Genomic DNA, 25,381 nt, shown 5'->3' with positions numbered 1-25,381 from the left:
GACACTTAATTGTGAGAAAAAGAGTAAAATACCGGACGCAAGAGTCCGAGGAAATTGATATATGATTTAAGAGAAACTCAGGTCAGCCGTAAGCTTGAGGTTTTGCAGTAAAGCCACCCGAGCAGTAAAGTGAAACTAAGGTCTGTTGTGTTGAAGTAACTCTGAGAATAAATACTGTGAGCTATGAGAGACGATTAAAAAGTATTACCTATGCATTTGTGGACCCGCCGTGGTCAGCGAAGATTTGTGGACCCGCTGTGGTCAGTGAAAAATTTGTGGACCCGCCGTGGGCCAAGAAAAGCTGTGTTTTTGTTGATATTCCTGGAGAATTTGCAGACCTGTTGACGTCTCTTAAAGACGAGCAGCGGTGTGTATATCCGGGTCGTAGGGACCCACTCATACAGCTGGAAACCGTGACGTAAGAAACTGTCTGAAATGATTTAAGTGCCAGCCGGCTGCAGGCTGTGTGTGAGAGAGAGGCTGTAAAAGTCTCTTTTCCGTTCTTTTTGCTGGGGAAAAGTGCGCAGTTAAAATTTGGGTGACTTCCCTTTTAATTTTAACAAAGAATAGATACATTGATTAAATGAGGGGTAGATAAAGGGCATGCTCATTGTGCCGTTGTTTCATTATAGGTGCTTGAAATAGACAGTGAGAGGCCCACGGGGATCCCATTAAGGCTGCTGAAGCATTTTCCTGTTTTGTGAGCGTGCCTTTGGTGATTTTGAAATACAGTATCACTGGACAGGGTGATTCTAATATAAGAGTTATTTTAATCCAACCAGAAACAGAGTAATAAATAAAGCTGTGAGCCTCCTCCTGAGTGGAGAGAATTTGCAGAATTTTTGAGTATCTCTTGTTAAAGAAAAGGAAAAGAGATTCTGTGTATGGCAGACCGTGAAGTTTCTAGATTAAATCAGAGAGAACTAATGTGGCCGAAGGTTGGATCTGATATGAGGCGAACAGAAGACCGGTCTAAAAAGATTAAAAGGTACGCACAAACCTGTTCAATAAGCAAATTTGTGCAAATTGGCTGAATTCTAAATTATCTGTTCGCTGAGTAGATGATCTTAACTACTAAATTGGCGCAGTAGGGGTAAAACTGAATTCTCGAGAATAAAGTAAAACGTTGAAGTAATGAATGAGTAACTTGGAAGTAATGAGAAGCTTTGAAGCAAGGATAATGAAACTTTGAGAAACAGACAGTACTGAGTTAAAAGGTTATATGGTATTTCATGGTAAAGAAGAAAAAGAGACCAATGCATGTTTAGGAATAGAGAAGAATATAAGAGTTATTGGTCAGCTTATGGTTTAATAAGTGTCAAACTCACGGGATTGGAGAATCCTGTACTTCTTTGAGACTTCAAAGAGGAGCTCCGGCGTGGGCATACGTCAGGTGGTGTTGCCGAGAGTTGTGGGCTCGGTGAATAGCTAATGATCAAGAGGATCATTTTGGGAGACGCTCATTTGCAAGTAAAGGATTAAGTTCGGACGAGGAAGTCCGACAGAAACACCTGGTGCTGTCAGGATGTTTAAGTGACACAGAAGTTCAGAAAATCGAGTCAGAAATGGTTTTGTGGCTTTTGGTAAACTGATTTTGAAGGAAAATCAGTGTTTATTGTGCTGAAGTAACAGATCCGGTAGCGGTCTGAGGAAAAGAAATAAATCGGTTAATGGCTGATATATTTATATGAATTTTGGTGGATCTGCTGAGGTCCAGAAAATAATCAAGGCGGACTGTGTTTGTTCGAACGTTGATAAATGATCCAGGAAGAATTGCCCTGGGTCTGTGTCTGTGTGTGTGTGTTGTTCAGTGACAACATGCACAGTTTAAAATTGGGCGCAGTTCCTTCCTCTTTTTAGTTTCAAAACACAAAGGATGTTGGGTGAAGAATTACTGTGTAAGGAACGGCTTCACTTTTGATTAGGGAAATAATATGCTTACTTTTGGGTTTATGAAGATCTCGTAACAATCTGGGGAGATGCCGGGTAAAAGAGTGAGCTCGGACGAAGGGGTCCGAGAAAAGAACACCGTGAGTTGAGCAAGGTGTTTTAACTGACTCAGGATTTCAGAGAATCGAGTCAGCTGTGATCTCGAGTTTTAATGGTAAGTTGATTTTAAAGGAAAATCAATGTTTACCATGTTGAAGTAATTCTGATGATATTACTAGATGTGTTGTGATACAAGTAAAGAATAAGTTGTGTAAATGTGGACACACGATTGTGTTGAGATGTATGGATCGGCTGCGGTCCACCTGATAAGTGAATACTGGGTAAACTGAGACAATAAACTGTTTTTAAATCTTCACTGGCTGCAGTGAGATACATGTGCTGAAGATTACTGGACTCGGCGAGGTCCATATGATGAAGTTCTTGGGGAGATAAATGACAGAAACAGTTTCTGAATTTTGAGGAGAATTCTGAAGCACTGAGGTTGAATTTTCTCTGTGCTTGCAGTGCGCTGTGTGGACTTATATCAGAGTTATAAGTCCAAAGGTTATGACCTGGAGGTCATTCATGGTGTTTAAAGAAGAACAGGAATTAGAAAAGGATATTTAATGTCATATTTTGTGTAAATTGAGGAAAACTCACCACATGTGTTCACCTTTTTTCATTTAAAGGGACACAGACATTAACACACACACACAGTACTTGGGTGTGAGTTACTTCTCTCTTTAATTTTAAAACTGCAACACACGTGTTCATTGAACTAGAATTTCAGCAGTGGATGAGACAGGATTTAGGTTAGGGCTAGTTAAAGATAAAGATGACCTTTATTAGTCCCACAGCTGGGAAATTTGTTTTGTTAAAGCAAAAGTGCAAAGTTATGCAGCAGAAATTAGAAAACACTGGAATGCAATAAAATAAAGTAGAATAGAATAAAATAGAATACCAATACTATATACAGCTGAGTAAGAAAATACAAAATACAACTTTGTCAAAGAAAGAAGTGCACATATAGCAGTCTTAGTCTTAGTATGAGGGTTCTTGTAAAGTAAAAGATTATGCTCAAAGTTTTATGCCCTGGAGGCCAAGAGTCGTGTGTAGAGAAGAACATGACTTAGAAACGGACATTTAAGGTCACATTTTGTCTAAGATGGGGAGAATTGTCCCATATGTGTTTATTTCTCTTCTTTTTAAGAGGACAGACGCAGTTACTGAGTGTTGTCTACTTGCTCTTTCTGATTCTAAGCAAGCATGTTTGATAAAATACTCTTAGGAAAGCGTATTTTGAGTGCTTCTAAGTGTGTGAATGTTGTGAGTACTTGATTTGAATGATTCTGTGGGATTTGTACAAAATAATAAATAAGTAATAATAACTCATAGGGGAGTGCGTGAATAGAGGAGGCCTGAGAGAGTGTGTGTGCGTCAAACCGGAAGTCTGATTATAGCTGGGGAGAGACGTTGCAGCATGAAAACAGAGCAATTAGAGACTGAATGTCTTAAGAAAAAGTAATAAAATATATTAATTACATGTTTTAGAAAAAGAAAAACTGAGAAAATAAATACATGAACTAACATTTACATTAATGAATTGAAAACACATGTACACAAATTGTTACAGGTGAAATGTTGGGAATAATCAGAAGTGTGATAGCTCAATATACTGATGAAATGAAGAAAGCAGCTTACACTCCTTTGATTTCCAGAGTCAGTGTGTCTCCTCCCCTCATAGAACCCGTGCCCACTTGGCCCCCATATCAGGCGAAGCATGGAAGGCTGGACAGCCCATGACGGGTAAGATCCCACCTCGAAACCCTGGGACAACCTAAGGCAAGGCGCAGTCACGATTGCTTGAACCTAGGTCCCTAAGTGAGCTGGACTCACTGGAGGAGACGGGACTACAAGGGTAAAGCCGCTGGGGCAGAGGGGGAAACGTCATTAACAATGACGAGTGATGAGCCGAAGAGGGGAGACACTCACTGTCTTTCAGGGTGAATTGTTCCCTGAACCTGAAAATCAAGCTCTAACTTCTGGCTGAGGACAAGGAATGTTGTTATTTAAGGAGGAGATCAAATTTGCGTAAAGAGAAAAACTGACTGTTTAAGTGGAACCTTGTGAGGGAGTCTGAAAAACCACGAAAAGAAACATATACATAATCACACACACAAATAGAAAATGCGTTAACCTTAGAATACAAAAGAGCTCATGAACATCAGATAGCAGGTTTAGCATAGGAGTCTGTTTATCATGTTGTCCAACTCGCTTAGTGTGTAGTAAGTTTTCAGAAGAGAAAATTTAGAAGTTAGTGATGATGGTGTGCAAGTTGTGTGGTGTTTAACGAGATTTTCTGTGTATTGAGCAGGTGAGGTGATGTTAGTTGACCTGAGAGTGTCAGGACCCTGAAGAACCTGTGGCAAAATGTTCTGTGTTTAAGATTGTTGAGGTTGTGTTGTAGTGATGGGTTACTTCTATCGGTTAGATTTGTGCTGTTTTCTTATTTTAATGGAGGGAGTTTTATCAAACATGCACATGTCTAAGGGGATCCATCATTTTTGTAACAGTGCACTTAGAAAAACCTGTCAGGTGATTTTGTTTTGTGTTTGGATGAGCCAATAATCAGCTCTCTTTTTCTCACTTTTGTTCTAAGCAGGCCTGCAAAAGAGTGGATAACAGCGCTGAAAATTCTCGGTGACCTTCTCCAGATTACAATGGGCAGAGGAGAAGGCTAAGTCTCTGTCTAAAAGGATTGCCGCGAGCCAATCCAGTCCAAAAGCAGAAAGAACTATTTTCCTAAAAACAAAGTAAAACAAATAAATGAGTTGATGTTGCTGAGAGTGAAGACTGAATATTTGCGAGATAGTCTCCACTGTCAGCAATACCTGATGTTAATGCATGTGAGTGAATGTGTGTAAATGGATGGTGACTGGACGGATGAAGCAGACCATAGGTTGGACCGACTGGACACTGACAAAAGACTGGACTAAGGTTAGACACATGACTGATAACTGTTCTGTTTTAAGTTTTCTTTCTTATAACACAGATTGGATCATAAGTGGGGAAAAACTGAGTATGAAATGTGAAGTTCTGGTTAACATACAGGTTTTTGTTTCTAGGAAGTTCCAAGGATGCAGGCTGGGGATGGAGCCAAGAAAAGATTTGACATAATGATTAATTTGATTTCATTCCTTAAACACAGGTTTGAAGAGCCGGAGCATGAATATCTAATATGATATGACTAACCTTTTTCTTTTAATCTCCTAAGCTCGAGTGAAGGATTTTGAGTTTGTAACACATAAGATGTGTCACAAAAGGGGGAGTTACAGGATTTAAGGTTTAATTTGAAATGGGTTTTAGGATCGTTTTATGACGTTTGGGGTTTTGATAATTTAGATATAGAAATTGTTTTGTGGTTCTTTTGATCTGTTTCTATGCTTAGATGGTGATGGTTTATATCTTACCCTGGGCGTGTTTAATAAAACTAAAAGTGTTGCTCACACACATGAAGGGCATGGAGATTAAGTAAAGTTAATATAAAGGACAGAGCCCAGAACATGATATGGTGAAACAACTTTGAATGATTAAAGGAACCTTAGATGAATATAGTAGATTAGTGAGGTGTAGCAGAGAGAGGCTGTTTGTTTTCTATCCTTTACAGGAGAAGAGTTCAGGACCACAGCGACCACAGGGGTGGCAAGAATCCTGGAAGCCTGAGATCGAACGGAACCAACCAGAGAAAGGAGAAGAACAGAGCACAAATACACCTAGTTGTTTATATTACAAAGAAGATCAAAAGCTTGTTAGACATAGGTTATAATGGAAGCATAAAAGGGATGAGAGGAACTTTACATAACATAGAAATCCTGCAACAATTGTAAATTGCCCAAACACAGTGTTCAGACCGGATATGCGCTACCCGTTAAAGGGGCGAAGAAATCAGGCCTAAGTTTGAAAAATGAAATGGGTTAACTCGATAGAGGATGTTTCCAAAGGTCGAGAAAATAATGTAGGACCTTTACCAGGAGAAAGCTAATTGTATCTTTTACACTTTACAGTGTGCATTGAGGGAAGTCAGGAATAGTTTAAATTAGGATTAAAATTGAACTAGGTGGAAAGGGGTGTAGCAAGTAGATTTAGGGCAGCTCACAGCCTGGCGTAAACGCAAGGTGCTGTCACACAGCTTAAGTTATTTGTTTGATTTATTTTAAACATTGAAAACATACAACCCGTTGAGGAGACAGATAGGGTTGGGGAATTGAAAGGTTTTGTTTGTTTAGCATAATCTCTTTTGTTATATTTTAGCTTTAACAGGGAACATGCCTCTCTGGAGCTTCTCTCCTGATGCTACCCTGCCAAAGACCCTTATCCATAGAGACTATGTCAGCTCCCAAACAGACAACAACAAACCAAATCTAGCAATAAACAACTTAAACATCAATAGTAACAAAGCAAGAACAATACAGAATCCACATCTGAACCGAAGAATAAAACAGTGAAATATGGATTATTAAATATTAGGTCTCTCTCGTCAAAGCCTCTGTTAGCTCACGCCAAGCGGTCGCAGCAGATGGTTGCCCGTACCTGAGCCTGGTTCTGTCGGAGGTTTCTTCCTGTTAAAAGGGAGTTTTTCCTTCCCACTGTTGCCAAAGTGCTTGCTCATAGGGCGTCACAAGATTGTTGGGTTTTTCTCTGTATCTATGAAGCGCCTTGAGGTAACTTTTGTTGTGATTTGGCGCTATATAAATAAAATTCAATTGAATTGTATTGAAGTAAACTTAATGTGATAAATTAGGAATTAGTTCATTTCTCAAGTGAGAAATGAAAAAGGGGGACTGGTGTTAGGAATAAAAGAAATATTTTTAATGTGTACTCTAATAATGAAGGCTTGTAGAGCAAGGCCACCTTTGACTCACAAACAAGTGCTCAGCCAGATTGAAAAACAGGAAGTTTTAGTGCACAAGGCATATTAATAGATATAGACACAAAAAAGAGGAACTCCCCATACAAACAATGTTCAAGACTGTGTGACGTGTAAAGTACCGAAATAACACCATATAGGTCACAGCTGATGATTCTAATGTTAGAGAGCTCTTGCAACTGGCGTCTGAGCTGTGCAGAGGTCTCTCACCCCCGGAAGATGATTGAATAAAGAAAGACAGGTACTTATGTATGTCAGCATAAGGTGGAGTCCAACAGAAGCAAGGCACCCTACATGCATACAGCATGCAGCAGGGGTTGCCAAAATAATATAGAAAACAGCACATGTAGTGAGAGAACACCCACCAAAAAGTTCTGACTACACATAGTGTGGTGGCATATGTGAACTCGCAGGCGTTCACGATGACATCATTAGCACAACAGAGACTGAGTAAAGTTTTAGATGCTCCAAATCTGACATTTACACATGAAGGAATCAATATGGCAGATTTAATGGGATCAGGAGAACCTCATGATTGTACTAAGAAAGCAGAAGTTGAAGGAAAGTCAGGAAGATTTACAAGCAGAACCTATCCCTGGAGCTGAGGATTGGTTCATAGATGGCTGCTGTCATCGTGATGAAGAAGGATCGAAAGCAGGCTATGCTATAGTCTGCAAACAAGGAACTGAATTTGAGCCCACGAGGAACTCCAGCAGTGGAAGGAGCCACGCTGGACGGGTCCTTATGAGGTCGTTGCCAGAACAACTATAGCAGGTCAACTAAAAGGGAAAGGCGATGCCTGGTATCATTGGTCGCAGTGTGCGCCAGCACATGAGAGCTTGCCAGAGGAAAACTCGTCTTTAACTAACACAGGTGGTAACGAGCAGAGGCAAAATAAATCCTCTCACCTGTGCAACGGGCCAACCAGTAGTCTACCTGGGAGGCCGAAGAAAGAAGAGGAGCAGCGCAGAAGGTCGCCACGCCAGCAGAAAGGAGCGGTGACAAGTTGAGGACTCCACAAAAGCAGGGGAGTTTCATTCCAGGATATAAAGTTTATATAACATGATGCAAACACACGAATCAGAGACACGTAATGAGAAAACTGATTAGAATGTTCCTTACAACTACATGTTTATTGTATGCAATGATATTAACTATGGCTGTGTTGTTTATTGTCTATATTTTGCAGGGCACTCTGGACCACTTGTCTGAACACGGAGGCCAGTCCAGCCCAGCACTTCCTGAGACTGTACTTGCCAATATGGGATCGGTAAAAACGACAAAAGCGCGAGGTGTCAGGTAAAGGTGATGAGTGTCTCAGCATGAATAATGGCATAGAGTTGAATTATGGTAAAGGGTCTACCCGCTCATTCACATTTGATTTGTGTGACGTTATTAAGTGTACAGGAGCTAGTAGTAGCTGGAGAGCATATGATGTATGGGTCTGCAATCACCCCATGATATGCTTAGGGTAAATTTAGTTGATGCAAAGTCTAAGCCGCTCATGAGAAACCTTAATCACCATTCTGACTGATCAGATGGTAACCGGGAACAGTAGCTCAAAAGGAACAGGAACCAAAAAGAGATTACTTCTGACGACAGATTACTCTAGACTGAAGCCTAAGGATTTGATAAAGCGTGCCACCAGTTTCAAGGACAGTAACCTCTGGCTTGATTGGGTGGCTCAAAATGCTAGAGAACAACATGTATTAAAGGCTATTCCACAACACAACACACGTACCTTAGCCGCCAGAGGTAAGAGACATATTTTGGCTAAAAGAGGGACCCAGGGTACACATCCTTATGATCCTCGTTTGGACTCGCCGACCTGGATAGACTCCATAGGAGTGCCCAGGGGAGTTCCTAATGAGTACAAGCTGGTAAACCAGGTAGCTGCAGGATTTGAGAGTATATTAATTTGGATAACGCCTAATAAGAATGTTGATCGCATTAACTATGTTCATTGCAATCTGCTGAGACTCTCTAACCAAACCAGGGATGCCATGATGGGGTTCGCAGAACAATTGGGTCCGAGTTTGCTGATGGGAAATCGAATGGCCTTTAACATGAGAAGGGAGGCGTGTGCGCCATATTCGGAGACATGTGCTGCACTTTTATCCCTAATAATACTGCCCCAGATGGCTCAGTAACCCGAGCTCTGGAGGGTTTGAAAACTTTGTCTAAAACTATGCATGAACACTCAGGTATCGAAAATCTGCTGGCGTCCTGGATGACATCTGTGTTTGGACAATGGAAAGGTGTGGCTATGTCAGTGATGTTTTCTTTGACTGTACTTTTGGGAATACTGGTCATCGCTAGTTGTTGTATCATTCCTTGTGTCAGAGGATTGTTGGTAAAAGTAATGGCGAGGGTTGCTAACCCTGGCTGGGTTGAGGGCATCTACCAGATGAACTTACAACCCATAGAGTGGGCCAGGGAGTGATACAACATGAAGTGTGGTGACATTCCTTGATGGAATGTCAAAAGAGGGAATGTTGGGATTTAGAGATTCTTTTATTGCTGCCATATAATCTGCCTTATGATAAATGCATTAATAACATGTTCTACAGTATTATTTTATCAGTAATATTGTTTACAGGGTTCATATTGCATTGAATATGTTTGTCATCACATTCATTTTATTCACAGGTTGAGTTTATTTTATACACAATGCATAACTGTGCTTGTTTAGAGTTGATGTTCTATCCAAGAGGGTTTTAAGCTTCACTGGTGAGAGTGTCCAGGTGATACATGTTGAAGGAAGATGAGAACATAGCAGGTTAATTGCATGCATGCTTACAATACACATAAATCTAGTAGCAGGCCTGAGCGAAGGCCCAAGTGTCTTCTGCTTCTTATTTGAGACCTGCGCCAATTCAGTCTACTTAGTGATTGAGGACGAGGGTCCATTATTAGCCCTTAGAGGCCCTGAAGCTCGAAGTTATTACCTTAAAAGGAAGGTGTTATCAAAGAGAGAAGTTATATGTCTGTTTATAGTTATTAGAGATGTACAAGATGTACCCTTGTCTGTAAACAATGACTGGACATAATGTATTTTTGACCTGTATTGACGTGTATGTGGGGGTGTGATCCTCTATGCTATAAAACCAGAACTCAGTGTATTTTTGTCAGAGCAAATAAGCCATATGCTGATGGTTGTTCTCCGTTGTCAATAAACTCATCGTTTGATTGCACTTTTCTGGGCCTCCGTCGTTTGTTGTCTGGTCTGCAGTTGATCGATCTCGCTTCAGCAGTAATCAGATTACTGCAGAGGAGACACTGAGCGACGTGGTTTTATAGCCTTCTCAGTAAAATAAAGTGAAGCAGCAGTAAAGCGGGTCTCGGGTGTCCTCTGGGTTCCTGTGGCTCGCTTTCTGTCATAGGCAGGCTTCAGCCGGCTGAACGCGCCAGGGCAGCTCTTTATCTGCACAAACAGGAGCAGAATAAAGTGAAACGACGGCAGTAGCTCGTTCTTGCACACCTGACCTCTAAAAGTTAACGAGGCGTGGGCGTGTAACGGGGTCTCTCTCTGGTCAGTGTGACAGAGAAGGATCCGGCAGCAAAGTGTCAGTGCCGACCCGGCCGTCTTTATGGAAACCCATCAGAGACCTGTGGGCTGTGAAAAAACCTCTTCAGCCAAATGGGCTGCATATAAAAGAGGAAATAAAACAGCGGCGCAGAGGACGGCGACGGCACAGGACACGAAGAAGAGCAGAACTCAGCAGAAATGGCAGAACAAAGACGAGCTCAGCGGGCCGATGCTTCAGAGACACGTGTGCAGATATCAGAGGCTTCTGCTTCTCTTCAGCAAATCACAACCACCTGCTCAGGTACGGAGCAATGACACGTCGAACGCTCCGAAAATGAATCCACGTGTTGCTAAACACACAAACCAGCAACTATAACAGGACGCCCACCAGCAAAGGTCAGCAGTTCGATTCCCGGCTCCCCCATCCTACTGCATGTGCGTGCATGTGTGGATGCGTGCACATGTGTGTGCGCGTGTGTATGGATGGATGTGTGCGTGTGTGGATGCGTGTACGTGTGGGTGCGTGTATGTGGATGCGTGTGTGTGAGTGAATGAGGTTTGCAGTAAAAAGCGTGATACATGTATCAGTCTGTTTGACGTGCATTAAAATGTATTTGATGCTGTAATTATTTATTTAAAGGTTGAACTCCGTCACCAATTTCTGTGTTTACTCATGAACACACAGACCCCTCCGTTTATATTCTTACTCTTTTTCTCAAATTTTACATTCATTTTGAAAAAATTTTCCCAAACTTTTTCTGTGGTTCTACTCAGCAAAGAGGGACTGAAAAAGAAATTCACACTTTTGTTTTTAATATTTCATGTGTGTGAGGGTTCATTCATTTATTCATTGGATTATTTATTACTTTTTTTGATTTTGAAAGCTGCGATCATAATGATGTCACACTGTGATGTCACAAACTGCACACACAAAAACCGTAACAACGTCTCAGTTTCTGTAAAATTTTCTGTCCATAAGCATCTGTGCAAAGACAAACAGCTTGTACTCTTCTCTGTCTGCAGTATTACTGAGTCGTAGTACTGCAGTACTACGTGTACAGATGCTGGAGGACCAGAGTGTCCTCAGAGTACCCCCCTCCACCCCTCCACTTAAGAGAGATGCTGCTGCTGGTTGAGCTGATGGAGCACTTTATACCATTCAACCATCCCGCTGAGTCAGCAGCTTCACAGAGACAGAGAGGAGGGAGAGGCGGGTGAAGGAAGGTGAAAGAGAGGAGAGGAGGAGGAGGAGGAGATGAAAGAGCAGCAAGAGAGAGAGAGAAAGAGAGGGAGAGAGAAAGATGTGGAGGAGATGATAGAGGAGAGGGGAGCATGGAGGTGAAGGCACAAGAGTGAAGAGCAGTGAGATGGAAGAAAGCAGGAAGAGGGACGATGACGTCATGGCGGGTTATCAGCGCAAACGTCGAGCTCTCACCTCGTTTCATGGACAGCTGAGCTCGTGTACGAGGAGGAAGGTGCAGAAACATGATGGCCATTAAACATCCAAATGAAATCTGAGGAAAGAGAAACTCACTTTCCTTTGGCCCGACTCACTACTCCCAGCATGCACTGGGCTGATGACATGCTCATTTTTATAAGTTTGAGGACCAAGGTCCTGTACTCTTCGCTCCCAGTTTCAGAGATGTTTGCAGCACATTTCACCACAGGGACGAACTCATAGCAGGTTTTCTTCTTGTTTGGATCTGATATGGAACCAGCCTCCGCACGTTCTGCTCACTGCAGAACGTCTGCATCTGTTTCTTATATTTAATAAAACTGTTTCATGGCTGAATGTTTGCGCTTTACAGACTTTATTATTTATCTGAGCGGCACCCGTTAAATCTGCAGATTTCTGACTGCAATCAGAACATGCCACTAAAATCTCATGATTTTTAAAATGGAGTTTGGTGTAAAGTGCTGCAGCTGCTGCATCAGTGGCAGGTTTCAGGTGAGGTCTGCCCCCCCCCCCTTACACTTCATCTCAGAATATACTACTTTAAAGAAGTCAGTGTCCTGAGCACTCTGGTAACCAAATTTAAAAGCTCCTGATCAGAAATAATCAAAAAAAGGATCTTTTAAATTCAAACTCACTCCACTCAGTCTGAACCGAGCAGCCATTTCTCTTCATCCCCGTCACGCTCTACATATTTATTTACATTCATTCGGCCCTCGATTCATCTTTCTTTATGGTCAGATGCTCTGGCAGCGCCGTTCATCTGGTATCCAGACCAATAAAGCAAACTGAAGTGAAAGGAGTGCAGGAAGAGGAGATTAAGACAGAAAGATTTCCATTTGGAAGATGAACACAGATGGAGGGAGCAGAGCAGCGAGGGAGGAGGTGAGCGATGTGACGGGGGACAAAATCTTAATGTCCAATTAGTCTGGACTGATTAACGTTTCTAACAGAGACAGTCAGAGCCCACTTTATTAGGTACACCTGTAAAATCCAGCACAGATCAAACTGTACAACCTTTATACTGAAACTATCTGCAGTTTTCTTGTTCCCATGGCGTGCGTTCACATGAAACGTGTTTCTAATGACGAAACATGTTTCCAATTCAAACGTACACACACACACACACACACACACACACACACACACACACACACACACACACACACACACACAGCGCTGTTTAACACCTTCATTCAGAGCAGGAAACTCAGTGAGGCCACAAAGGCAGCGAGGGTTCAAGTAAAAAGGAAGCAAGTGAGGAGTCCAACTGCGTGCTTCACCATCATCAGAATCCAAACCATGAGACCAAGATAAAGGACAGAACAGCCTCAGAGAGAGCTCAAGAGCAACAATAACCTCACATCACCGAGGATGTGAATGCCCTCCATCTCTATTAGCATCGTGTGTGTGTGTGTGTGTGTGTGTGTGTGTACCTTTGCCACAGGTAGTGATGTGCTGCTGTCCTCTCTCCTCCTCTCTGGCGCCTCCACCTACACAAACATGCAGAGTGAAGTCAGGTCCATCCACAGAGGAAGACTACAGAAGAATGTGGAGGCATGAAGGTTCACCACGACTACACAGTGCTCTCAGTGCTCTCCCAGCGGGAGGCCGAGGTAAGACTTCAGCAGGTAAGAGTCCATTGCAGTTCATTCATGTGATGCAGACAGAAGGAGCTCTTTTCATTTACTCTCGCAGCTCTGACATCGCTGTAGAATCACTTTCCCAGCGATGGGATTATATTTGCTGGTGGATGAACAAACACTGGAAGCGGTTGATTTATGCGTTCAGGCATAAAACACCTACAAATCTCGAACCTACCAGTCTGAGCCAAAAAAAACAGGAAATCTGGGTCCACGTTAGTCACCTGCTCAGCCAGGTGAGCAGGTGACTAACCTGCCAAAGGTTAGTGCAGGGGTCAGGGTTAAGTTTTGGACTTACCACCAGAGGCTTCCGGATGCCCAGACGGACCACACCAGGCGGAGCAGACTTGAGAACCTCCACAGCGTCAGCCAGACTGAGCATGTCCAGCTGGGTGCGGTTGACTGACACAAGCTGGTCTCCGGGGAGCAAACCGCCGTGACGCTCCGCTGAACCGCCAGGTACCAGAGACCGGATCACCATCACACATCGGCCGGAGTCCAGCGGGTCCTGCGAGCCGGAGAGGAAAAACGTAAAGCAGAACGCCAAATTTCACCTCCTGTAGTCTGATGCTGCAGTCAGGAGAAAATGCAGACGGGGCGGATGCCATCGCCCCCCAACGAGGGTCGATCTGTCGTTTTAATCACATAAAATGGAAATATAAGCCCCTCCCCTGGAATAATTACACCTGAAATGACCTCGTGTTTGAGTGATGTACAACTGCTCGCTAATTTTACAAAAAAGGTTTAAAAACACAATTTAATCTTTTTTATCATTAACAATAAAAAGATAGTTTCCTCGGTGGTCCACGCCCCATAGTTTGAGAACCACTGAATGAACAGGTGGGGATAACATTAATAATTAGTAATAATAATCAATGATCAGGAGGAACCGCCTGAAACACGTGCAGATGGACCAACAAACTTTCGTCCGGCAGGAACACCATCTTTAAGGAACCTGGGGGATCGGAACTTTGTGGTTTGGAAAGTTGAAAACATCCATCTTTCCAAACCAAAAACAGCACAAAGACAGAAATGCTCACCGCCTCCTCACCTCCTAAGACTACCCGACCTGGACGAGAACCTTCACCGACTCTTTTGTGTCCATGTTTGGTATACTGAGGCCATTAAAAGCAGATCCCAGTTTTAGTTTCAGTAAGTTTAAAACCAAGAGCCCCATCCACTGAGTCGGAAAACTTTAACCAACTCTCAGCCCAACATGACTGACCCCAGATCAGCCGAGCTCATATTTCACACAGAGTCGAGGAAAGTGGGACAACGACCATTACAGATCATCCTGTCTGTTTCATCACTCTCACAGGGAAGAGCGAGAAAGACACACCGCCATCATCATCACCACCACCACCACCACCACAGAGGACAGGCAGGGGGAGCCAGAGACCAGAGAAATAACAGCAAACACATTCACACAAACACACAGAGGTGAGGAAGACGAGGCTGAGGACGTTCAGCGACTGATGAAGACGAGACCACAAGAGTCTGCGGAAGTTAAAACCAGACTGAACTCATTCAAAGACCCCGGGGAGCAGCGCGTCTTCTCAGGACAGCCGACCTGCTTCCTGTTTCACCCCAACACAGAAACAAGAAGCAAAGACAAGGCAAAGAAAATAACCAAGAAATTAAAAAAATTAAAACTCAGGGTCGGGGGTCAAAAGTTTAAGAGGTCAAAAGTTTAAGAGGTAGGGTACACCTAGACATGTCGGCAGTCTGTTGCATGCACGCAGACGTGACAAATATCTGCCACGACGCTGAAAATCTGTTTTTCTTTCTCTGACTCTAAATGTCATGTAATATATATATATATATATGTATAAAATATCCTGATTGTTGATGTGAACGTTTGGGCCGAGTGTCAGCACTCTGTGATAATTAATCTGAGCGTTTGGTTTGTGATGGTCGCTGCTGAGGGCGGCAGTAAATAAGCAGCTTTTATCCTACTCGTGTTATTAGTCATGTGCTGTGAAAAAAAGATTTTCCTTTTCTAAAATTAACCCTCGAACCTTAAACGAAGCCGCATGCTCTACAGCTATCTAAGAAATTAAGGCTTTGCTGCATGTTTACTGAAACGACTCTGAGGTTATTGTTTTCTTTAAGTTCTTTCATCATATAATCAGATAAAAACTTCTGGTGCACGGTGTGCTGTACATCTCCACGGGTCAGCCAGAAAGAAATAAGAAGCATGTTAAACATTTTCTTTATTTGACCTGTAATTTGTCTCAGGACACTCATCTTCTCCTCAGCCTCATAAACACTTCACCCACAGCCAGTGACGCGACTAATTAATACCACCTTTGCCCGTCTGAAGTGTGACAGAACATACGGTCTGCAGGGGATTACCTCCTCCGTCGGCGCCGCTCTCTGCTCAGAGTTTTAACCAGAGTGACTATGAGGCCGGCCAAACCCACGCTCCCCCCAGAGCCTCCCGCGCCACTCTCAAACCCTCTCCTGGTGCGAGCGGATGTGCGCGGCGTGAATTCCCCGGCGTCGAACCCCGGGCATCGCCCGCGCTGCAGTACGAGCTGCCGTGCCAAGTTTGAGGCTGCCAGAACAAAGCCAGCTATATTTTTAGACTGAACAACATGGCTACAGGTGGTGAGGAGTCAGAACTCACGTCCTCCACTCCTACAAGATCCTCCGGAAAAAGAAAGGCCGCCGCAGTCAAGAAGTGGAGGAATCAGAAAAACGTAGGAGGGGCTGGAAAAAAGAAATTAGAAGCGTTTCTGCCAGGAGTAGTGAAATGTTTCACACACAGAACAACGAGCAGGGTTTGGGTGTTTTTGGATATGTAGGTTGCAGGGCGTCTGCACAAAGTTAGACTTTTGAAGACCTTCGCGATGCCACAGAGAATCAAACTCGGGAGGTTTATTCACCGAAATAAACACGAGCCCAAATATTTTAGGAGCTCTCACTCAACTTTACATTTGTTGATTTAAAGAACATATTTCAGGACCTTTCAGCGCCTCTCGTGTTTTATCATATTTCTGACTTTAAAGAACCTAATCAATACTTGCCCGAAACATTTGGACGCTCCACGTTCTCTTACTTTAACGTGGGCTTCGTTGGAAAACTGGCAGAAATCTGAACGCAGCTTTCGGCCACTCGCCCATCAGTGCTTCACGGGCCTGTACAGACTCATCTTTTATCAGGCAGAAAAATTCATTTCAATTAGAAAAGATTCCTCTTTGGATTCTTCAAAACAAAATGCCCTTTTGGAAACTTAAGCGTGGCGACCTCAGAAATAAAAGAACACAGATGTGGAGTTATCTCACGAAACAGAAGACCCACGTCCTGCAGGGACTATATGAGGTTATTACCCAAACAAAGATATGTTCTCTTAAACATGATGAGACCCATGTTCTGTGTTATATATTAAGAAAGCTGTGTGAGCGCTGCAGGTGTGAAAGTGTTTCTGTTCACCGGGTGAAAACACCGGGTCTCAGCCTGGAAGTCTCAGCACTTCACCGACCTCCAGCTCGCGCTGCAGGGGTTTGTGTGTGAAGGCCGTGGAGTGCTCGACATGAAGTGGGACTGGCGCGAGCCGTCACAGCGCTTGTGCCGTGCTCTGGTGGGAGGAGCCCGAGGGCTTGATGACAGCAGGAAGAGAGCTTTTAAAACCTGTTGTTAGAGGAAACTCGAACTCTGTCAGCTTGTTTTAAACCTCGGGCGTGCCAAGCGCTTCCATGTGTTTCCATGAGTGTTCCATGCGTGTTTTTCTAAAAGCTGACAATGGAGCACAGGCAGAGTTTGTCTTCACGTGATGAACGATGTGGTGGTTTTGATTCTTCTCGTATCCTGTGACCTCCAGTGCGTCTGCGATCCGGCCGTGGCGTAAGGATAAAGAATCGTACCACCCTCACGCCGATGGTTTCAGACCCGAATGGAGCTCCTTCAGTCTTTGGAGAACACGTTCGTATTTGTGCCACGAAGCTGCTCGCTCTGTTTCAGAGGAAACTATGAGCCAGAGTCCAGACAGACAGCAGCTCTCCTCTTATTGCCTGCGGCCATCTTTCACTCGGCTCTGACAGGCGAGAGTCGGTAACAGGAAACAGTTTGGCAGGAACACCGGGCCGACGTGCCCTTGGGCGAGAGATACAGAGAGCGGAGAGGATAGAGAGGGTGAAGATTTGTGAGGAAGTTGATTTGTTTTATTTTGTTAAATATGATGCAGGTCGGCTTGACTCTAAGGCAAAAGCTTCACTCTTACTGCCGATGATTTTAAATCAGATTAAAGTCAAACAGGAGAGAAACCGAAGTAACACGATGAGTCTGAGACTTTGTTCGTCTTCAGGTCCTGAAAGCCCTGGCTGGACTCCGTTCTATGGACCTACAAGCTCTGCGACTCTGAGGAGAACCAGAGGCAGCCCAGAGCACAACAAGGACACGTAACAGAGATGTGATCAGGCACGAACAAAAGGACCTCTTAGGCCACCATTTTATTTTTAAACCATCAGACCGTTTTATAGGCACGTTTTTACAGTTTGTGCTCTAGAACAAATTCACTGGAGAAATCCTTGGTGATGCACAAAAACATTTTCCTCCACGACTTCACAAGCTTTCACAATTTTGGGACCACAAAGCATGCTCAGCAGCCTCCTGCTCAGCCTGCAGAGCTGCTGGAATCCAGATTCAGGAGAATTCAGACCAAATTCTAATCTCAGTTTTCCAATAGCGAAGTGGTTACGTTCATCGTTTTACAGCAAAGACAGTGTGAAAGTTTCACTCTGCACAAACGCTGCAGGAGGAACCACGGCAACGAAACGTTGCAAACATCTGCAGGACGAGGGCCAACAAGAGCCAGAAACACGAGCGGATCACACCGTGTAGCTAACACACACACACACACACTTGTTTTCATATCTTATTGAGGACATTTAATTGACATAATCCTTTCTCTAACCACTGACCCTAACCATTAAATGTATGCCTAACCCTTACATTAAACCTAACCATAACCCAATTGTAACCCCGACACTAAAACCACATTTTGAGTCTCAAAAATGTGTTCAAACTTGTGGGGATGGGCATTTTGTCCCCACAAGCATAGTAGTATGCCAATTTGTGGTCCTCACAAAAATATCTAAACATGGCGCACGCACGCACGCACGCACACACGCACACACACACCTCCACCTCTCCTGGGCAGATCCTGTGTCTGCAGGCTGACATGATGTGGACCAACTGGGAGTTATGCTGGAGCTCACTCCACCACCTCAGCTGGGTCTGACAGAGGAGGAGGAGGAGGCTGAGGTCTTAGAGGTGAAGCTGCGCCTAAAGATAAAGCACTGAAGCAGGTTTGGAGAAGATAAAGACAGCAGACACACCAGAGTTTCCCAAATTTACTCCAGAGACAGCGATGAATCTAAAACCTCTGAGATGAGCTTCACTTTAAAACATTTCAGCTTCGCTCCGTTTACCCCGTCCTGCGAGGAGACGGGAAACACATGAGGAGATGGGAAACACACGAGTACCAGTGGCATCTTCCTGTAAGACAGCTGTTTGTCTGGACTCAGAGCTGCCTGAGCTCTGGGGTTTTCCTTCCATCCTAGAATTTTTGGATTGTCAAGTTATCCTTGTCCCCCTCTGAGGCTCTGAGATTCCGCAGGTGTACCTCACCCGACCTGTCCAACCTCAGTCCAGCAAGTGTCCAGATACTTCGAGGTGTTATCAAAACGGATTCCTATAAATTGTTCACGTTCCCCTTAAACAACGTTTTCAGTGGGACGTCAACACGGTTCACAGCCACAGAGCAAAATTAAAGATGGAAGCTGGTTCTGGACACCACTTTCAGAAACGCTAAAGTTACCGCCAGCTTCACACAAACAACCGCAGGGAAGTCATCGACCTGCAGTCTAACAGAGCAACGTGAAACTAGAAACGAGCAGACCGAAACGCGAGGAAATGCTAGCAGCAGGACGGGAGCAAAACTTTCAAAATAGAAGGCTTAGAAGAAAGTCGGATGTGCACACAGACACCTGTGAGGTGAAACCTTTTCAGACTTTAGGAGGCCAGTCTGACGTGGCCTCCTGGCCCGTACGATCGGCCGTCAGAGCTGCCACTCTTACCTGGTAGTCAAGGATGCTGAAGCCGAGGCCTTTGTCTCGTTCTTTCTGCAGCTCCAACACCTGAATGTCCGGAGACCACAGAGCAAGCTCTCCGTCCTCATCCTCCTCATCTTCCTCCTCTTCTTCTTCGTCCTCATCCTCTTCCTGGGTGTAGTGGGTCCGCTCCTCCCTCAGCACCACCTCTACAGGTGAGACCTGCTCCTGACACAGAAACATTTAAACAGCAGTTAAAGCACGCTCAGTGAGGACGTGTTTCAGGACGTTCACACGTAATAAGTGATAAATGGGCTGGTCCTTAAATGCCTCCTACTCTACCTGAGCACTCAAAGTGCTTCGTGCAACACCTCTCCGTTCACCAGTTCACATTAACACACATGGACGCGCCCAAAGACACGTTAGACCTGCTCTGCCTCCTGACCCATAAACCTGAGCAGGAAAGGTCGACGAGCCCGGCACTGAGGAGGTCTGTCCTGAAGTAAACTTCATATTCTAATCCTTCCTGTAACCCTCCTCTTCAGGAGGTAGAAAAGGAAGGTGGGCAATTCGATCCCTAGCTGCTTTGGTCTCCATGCCAAACATCCTTGGACAAGATATCAACTCCAAGTTGCTCTCTGATGCATCCATCGGAGTATGAATGGTAGATAGAAAGCACTTAAGCATATAAAAAGTGTGTGTGTGTGTGTGTGTGTGTGTGTGTGTGTTTGCAGAGGTTACCTGTCTGCCACTGCTATCATCTCCCAGGAGCGTCTGACTGCAGAGCATCGATGACAGCTTCATCTCGATCTGACAGACAACACAGGGTTAATCTCAGAGCTCCAGCAGCATTTCAAACCAAACAATGATGCTTTTCATCTTTGCGATCATAACTGCTTATAAAGTAGTTGTTACTACAAATGCCATCCCACTGCACCACAAACAGCTCTGTTCTCACCTCCTCCACACCCCGCTCCGACTGCCTGGCCGGTCCTGCTTTCTGTTCTAGTCGTAGTACTGGTTCTGGTTCAGATTCGGATTCTGGTTCCAGGTCGGCGGTCGGGTGTCGGCAGCAGACCAGAGTGAACGGAGGAGGCACCTCTTTGAGGAACGACACCACCTCTCTGCGAGACTTTCCGTACAGCTGAACGTCATTCACCTACACAAGAACAAAACATGATTACATCTCAGTCACACAGCTGCAGTCTGTCTGATGTCCAGCAGGGGGCGACTCTGATGGCACGGAAGTCTGTGAGACAATGAAAACTCCTTCCGATGACTTTCAGCTTGTAATCTGACCTCCAGCAGCTCGTCTTCGGGTCTCAGGACTCCGTGTCTGTCGACGGGGCCTCCGGGCACCACTGACGAGATGTAGTGGTGACCATCAAAGGAGTCCAACTCGACCCCGAGACGCAGAGTGTGGACAGGCAGCAGCTTCGATGACTTCTGCAGCTCTTCATCATCTTCGATCACGGGATCCAAATTCACCATCTGATAAAAACACACACACACACACACACACACACACACACACACACACACACACACACACACACACACTCTGACTGAGTCCTGGACATCAGCAACACTGAATTCATGTGAAGCATTTAATTATTTTGAATGTCTTGTCTCACCAGGACTTGATAATTCGGTCCAAGAGCCTGCTCCCACTTAGCCCTCAGTTCTGCCTCTGTTGTTGTGCGCGCACACACACACACACACACACACACACACACACACACACACACTTAAAACAACTGTTTTGTCATCAGCTTCAAAAAGTGTTAAAGTGCTGCAAACAAATAGTAGAGTGTGAGAGTACTGTAGTACTTGGGCAGAACAACACTGTGATGGTTTCAGAGCCAGAGCTCAGTGGACCGCTGAGAGGGAATCGGTGATTATGCTGTTTGAACAGACCATTTAGACTCCTCTATCAGCTGATGCAGAGGTCGTCCAATGACGACCTGGGGCAAATGGATGTGGGTGGTTATTGGATCCAGACCACCCTCTGACACCAGGAAGTCTTTACCACATCATAGCACAGTAGCTCTGATCATTTAAGTCATATGGATGGATGGCTGGATGAATGAGGGATGGATGGAAGGATGGGCAGCAGAAAGGATGAATGGACGGATGGCGGGATGGGTGGATGGCTGGATAAACAGGGGATAGATGGATGGATGTGTTGATGGGCTGATGGATGGATGGGTGGGCGGATGGATGGATGAACTGGAAGATGGATGAATAGGCAGATGTATGGATTGGCGGATGGATGGAAGAAGGGACAGATGGAGGGATGGGTGGATGAATTGGAAGATAGATGGATGGATGGGTGGACGGACAGATGGGTGAATGGGCGAATGAATGGGCAGGTAACCTGACATGAGCGTGACCCTTGCACTGACCATGTGCATGTGTGTGACCGTTCATGGATACACTGAGCCAGCTTGTCATGCAGCTCATTGGAATTCAGTGCGTAAATAAAGTGTAAAGTAAGCAGCTGAGCGTCATACAGTCGCAGCAGATTACACAGTGCCGGCACCTGATTTCTGGGAGGACGGTGCCGCTGCTGAGCTGCACAAAAACACCTCCACGTTCCCACCAATCCGTTCGCATGTCGAAGCGCTCTGAGGCAGCTCTGGCAGCCCTACAACAACAGGCTCTGATTAAATTAGCATTGCTAACCCCGGCCTTCACACAGCAATTAATCTGCAGCGTTTGGCTGAATAAACGGGGCAATACATCGCTGCGAGGCTGTCAGACAGCTCGGACACTTTACATCTGTCGGCCGGGAGCAGCCAAGCGGCGTGCTAAGTGTTAGCGTGGCGTTTTGGCCACTTAGCAAAGCTAATGAGGAATAAAAAGAGAGGAAATAATTCAGTGAGGAGAGCCGTAAGAGGCCTGCATCACACGTCTTTAGAGGCTTTCAGAGAGAAGGCTTTTAACTGCCTGATCAGCATCATTAAACACACTTACCTCTTATTTATTCATAATAAATATCAAGTATTAAAGACGTCATCTGCCAGCGATAATGAAGAAAGGAGCTGATCTGAGGTTTTCAGTTACACAGATAACAATTCCAACACAATCCTGTTTTTTTTACAGCGTTTCAGTGACTTTGTCTGGAGCAGAAGTAGATTCTAAACACACCTGTATGCTGTGCTTACAGTTTAAAGAAACGTGAACTGATGCCTGCATCTGTGTAAGAGAGAAGAAGAAGAACAGTAGTGGACTTTCTTGTGACACCACAGAGGAGGAGGAACTTGTGGATGACGTTCGTGGGCAGCTGATGATGAATGAACCTTTATTTATAAGAGTGTGATCCAAAGAGGAGGACAGCGCTCCGAGAAAAATCAGAGAAATCCAGACTTCCTGTAACTCCTGAAACGAGCCTGTGTTATCAGGTTTAATATATCAGGTGTGGTTTGGAGGGAGGAAGTTTTCCCGTCGGCTGCTATGGGCGTATGTTTCTCGAGGTAGGTGCTATATAACAGGAGATGCTTTGTCCGAGTGTGGACCATCAGAACATTTCACACGCAGGTCTCAGATCTGAGCAGATAATAAGGCCACGCTGAGCCGCCTCGGTCCAGATCGAACTGAACCATACTGCCATTCCTTTCTGGATCTTTGATACACCCAAAGCCACGGAACATGCAAACAGACGTGAAGTGTTAATAATATCAATCTCCCCCTGGAGGAAGGCGATGATGACGTAGATCTGTCAGGCAAAGGTCGTCTAACATTAAGTCTGTTTTTCTGTACTTTCACCTCTTTCTTCGGCTCTCATTATCATTTTCTTGCAATTTCATCAAGAAACCCTGGGGTCTTCAAGCCCCCGAGGTTTGGGTCTTTAGTCCTGACAGACCAGAGACGTTTGTCCCTGAAGACCACATAGATCTGCTGCTTCATGTTTGAATGACAAGCACAAAAATATGTGTGTGTGTGTGTGTGTGTGTGTGTGTGTGTGTGTGTGTGTGTGTGTGTGTGTGTGTGTGTGTGTGTATCTCACCCCTGTTTAGCTGTGCTGAGTTTAGGTGTGTTGATTCCTGCTTCATCATCGTGGATCCAAACCCAGACGAGTGAGCTTTGACCTCCGATGACCTCCTGAGAGAAACTCGAGAAGGCTCTCTCTCCACTGACACACACACAGGAAGTAAGAATTTGTTATTTTATTTTGTATCTAAACATGAGATTTTAGGAGCACTGATGGCACTGAGCTGGTACCAGCGTGGCTGAGAGAGGCCTCAATAAGGACTGTGGATCAGGTCTGGGGGTGGGTGTTTATTGACGGCACAGAAGCATCAACCAATCACAGAACTGAAGCCGAGGCTCCAGCAGTGAGTCAGTCCCCATAGACTCCCATGTTTAACAGCAGCAGAAATAAACATGTTTACAGCGTGATGCACAAACTGTTTGATCACTGTGGATAATTTAAGGTTTAAGGGCACTCTGATAGGTGGATGGAGACACAGGTGGCTGTAGATGCTAGCTGTCTGCTAGCACCTGAACTGGACCTCTGGACCATGTTTGTGCTGTTGGAGCATTTTTCATGTCATCATCTGACCAATAACACAGCTGCTTTAAGGTTACTATAGTAACAATAAGAAAACCAACAAGCTAAACCTGAAGCTGGGGGGGGGGCAGCTATAACACCATGAGATATGCAGTTTAGTTTATGAAAAATAATGACTCAATCTTGGACTAAATGAATAAATGTGCCGTTTAATAGAATTTTGTATTAATCTGAAAGTCTTTCAGAGTTTTGTTGTCTGTAATTTATTCATCGAGTCTCTGTGGGATGCTGACAGTGGTCCTGTAAGTCCATCTATCTAAACACAGAGCAGATCACCCAGGAGCCCTCAGCTCACTCTGACCTTTGACCTCTTGACTGATGAGTATTTATTTAAGCTCACTTTCCTGTCGGACTCTCTTCATAACTCAGCACAGATAAGAGAGCCATAGAAACAACCAGATTATAACAAGTTAAAACCTGAGCCGGTTTCCTCCTCTGTGCTTCCTCGGTAATGAAATGAAAAGACGTCTGGAGGAGATAAGAGCCTCGCACTCCTCCTCTTTTTTAAAAATCACCTGCGTCTCTCCGACCTGGAGGCTGACCAGTGCGGGCCGCCGGCCGACCGCAAGACAAAAAAATGACCCAGAAGCGGGCGAATTAATCTCTGTGGACGGCGTGAAGGACGAATCGCAGCCTCCTGCAGCAGAGTTTGGGGAAATTACACGGAGTTGTAAACAAATTTGTCATCTTAATCTGGGTGAGAGGACAGAGGCAGAGGAGGGAGGAAGAAAAGCTGCGATAAGTTTAGCACAGAGTTAACTTCTCCCGCTGAACAACATTACTGTTTCAGCACCATACAGTCAGAGCTGCGTCCAGCCCCGCACACATCCCGGTAACGTCAAACGTCCGTTTATCGTTCTCGCTGAGGCGTACTTTGGCTTCATTCTCTGCCTCCTCGCTGTGTGCCGAGTCAGCGTGATCTGCAGGTTTGTGTCTAACGGCACGCTGTTGCCAGCTCTGTGCACAGTCAAGGTGCTCATTTAAGGACTTTGTGGGTCCTCTGACCTACGCCCTCCCACAAAATCAGACAACCACTGTGACGCACACAGACTGAACCTGAGTGCGTACTGATGCCATCATGTAATCAGACTGGCAGACAAAACTGGATTAAAACATTTATCTACCTTTATCCAACGATCTCTCCAGAGCTCTGGCTTTCTTCCTGACCAGAGTGAGAACGACAGTCTGACCCGTCTGCTTCATCACCTCCTGAACCTCCTGGTTGGTCAGACCATGCAGACTGACGCCGTCCAGCTGTGGCAGACAGACAGACA

General features: G+C 44.8%; 1 protein-coding gene across 8 annotated transcripts in view; it reads right to left on the bottom strand.

Moving 5' to 3' along the window:
* Positions 1 to 25,381, bottom strand: part of patj (PATJ crumbs cell polarity complex component) — a 103,078-nt gene that overhangs the window by 58,104 nt on the left and 19,593 nt on the right. For all 8 annotated transcript variants that reach the window (XM_039606983.1, XM_039606984.1, XM_039606980.1 and 5 more), the window contains exons 11-19: positions 25,232 to 25,361; positions 23,544 to 23,669; positions 21,169 to 21,224; positions 20,834 to 21,025; positions 20,493 to 20,693; positions 20,276 to 20,344; positions 19,562 to 19,762; positions 13,780 to 13,989; positions 13,275 to 13,331 (exon numbers count right to left, since the gene is read on the bottom strand). In XM_039606983.1, the coding sequence (XP_039462917.1) occupies positions 13,275 to 13,331; positions 13,780 to 13,989; positions 19,562 to 19,762; positions 20,276 to 20,344; positions 20,493 to 20,693; positions 20,834 to 21,025; positions 21,169 to 21,224; positions 23,544 to 23,669; positions 25,232 to 25,361 (1,242 nt within the window). The remainder of the gene's footprint in view (positions 1 to 13,274; positions 13,332 to 13,779; positions 13,990 to 19,561; positions 19,763 to 20,275; positions 20,345 to 20,492; positions 20,694 to 20,833; positions 21,026 to 21,168; positions 21,225 to 23,543; positions 23,670 to 25,231; positions 25,362 to 25,381) is intronic.

Source organism: Oreochromis aureus, linkage group 23 (genome assembly GCF_013358895.1).
Source record: "Oreochromis aureus strain Israel breed Guangdong linkage group 23, ZZ_aureus, whole genome shotgun sequence".
Lineage (NCBI taxonomy): Eukaryota > Metazoa > Chordata > Actinopteri > Cichliformes > Cichlidae > Oreochromis > Oreochromis aureus.
The sequence above is the reverse complement of the archived record's forward strand: the minus strand, read 5'-3'. Positions and strand labels throughout refer to the sequence as shown.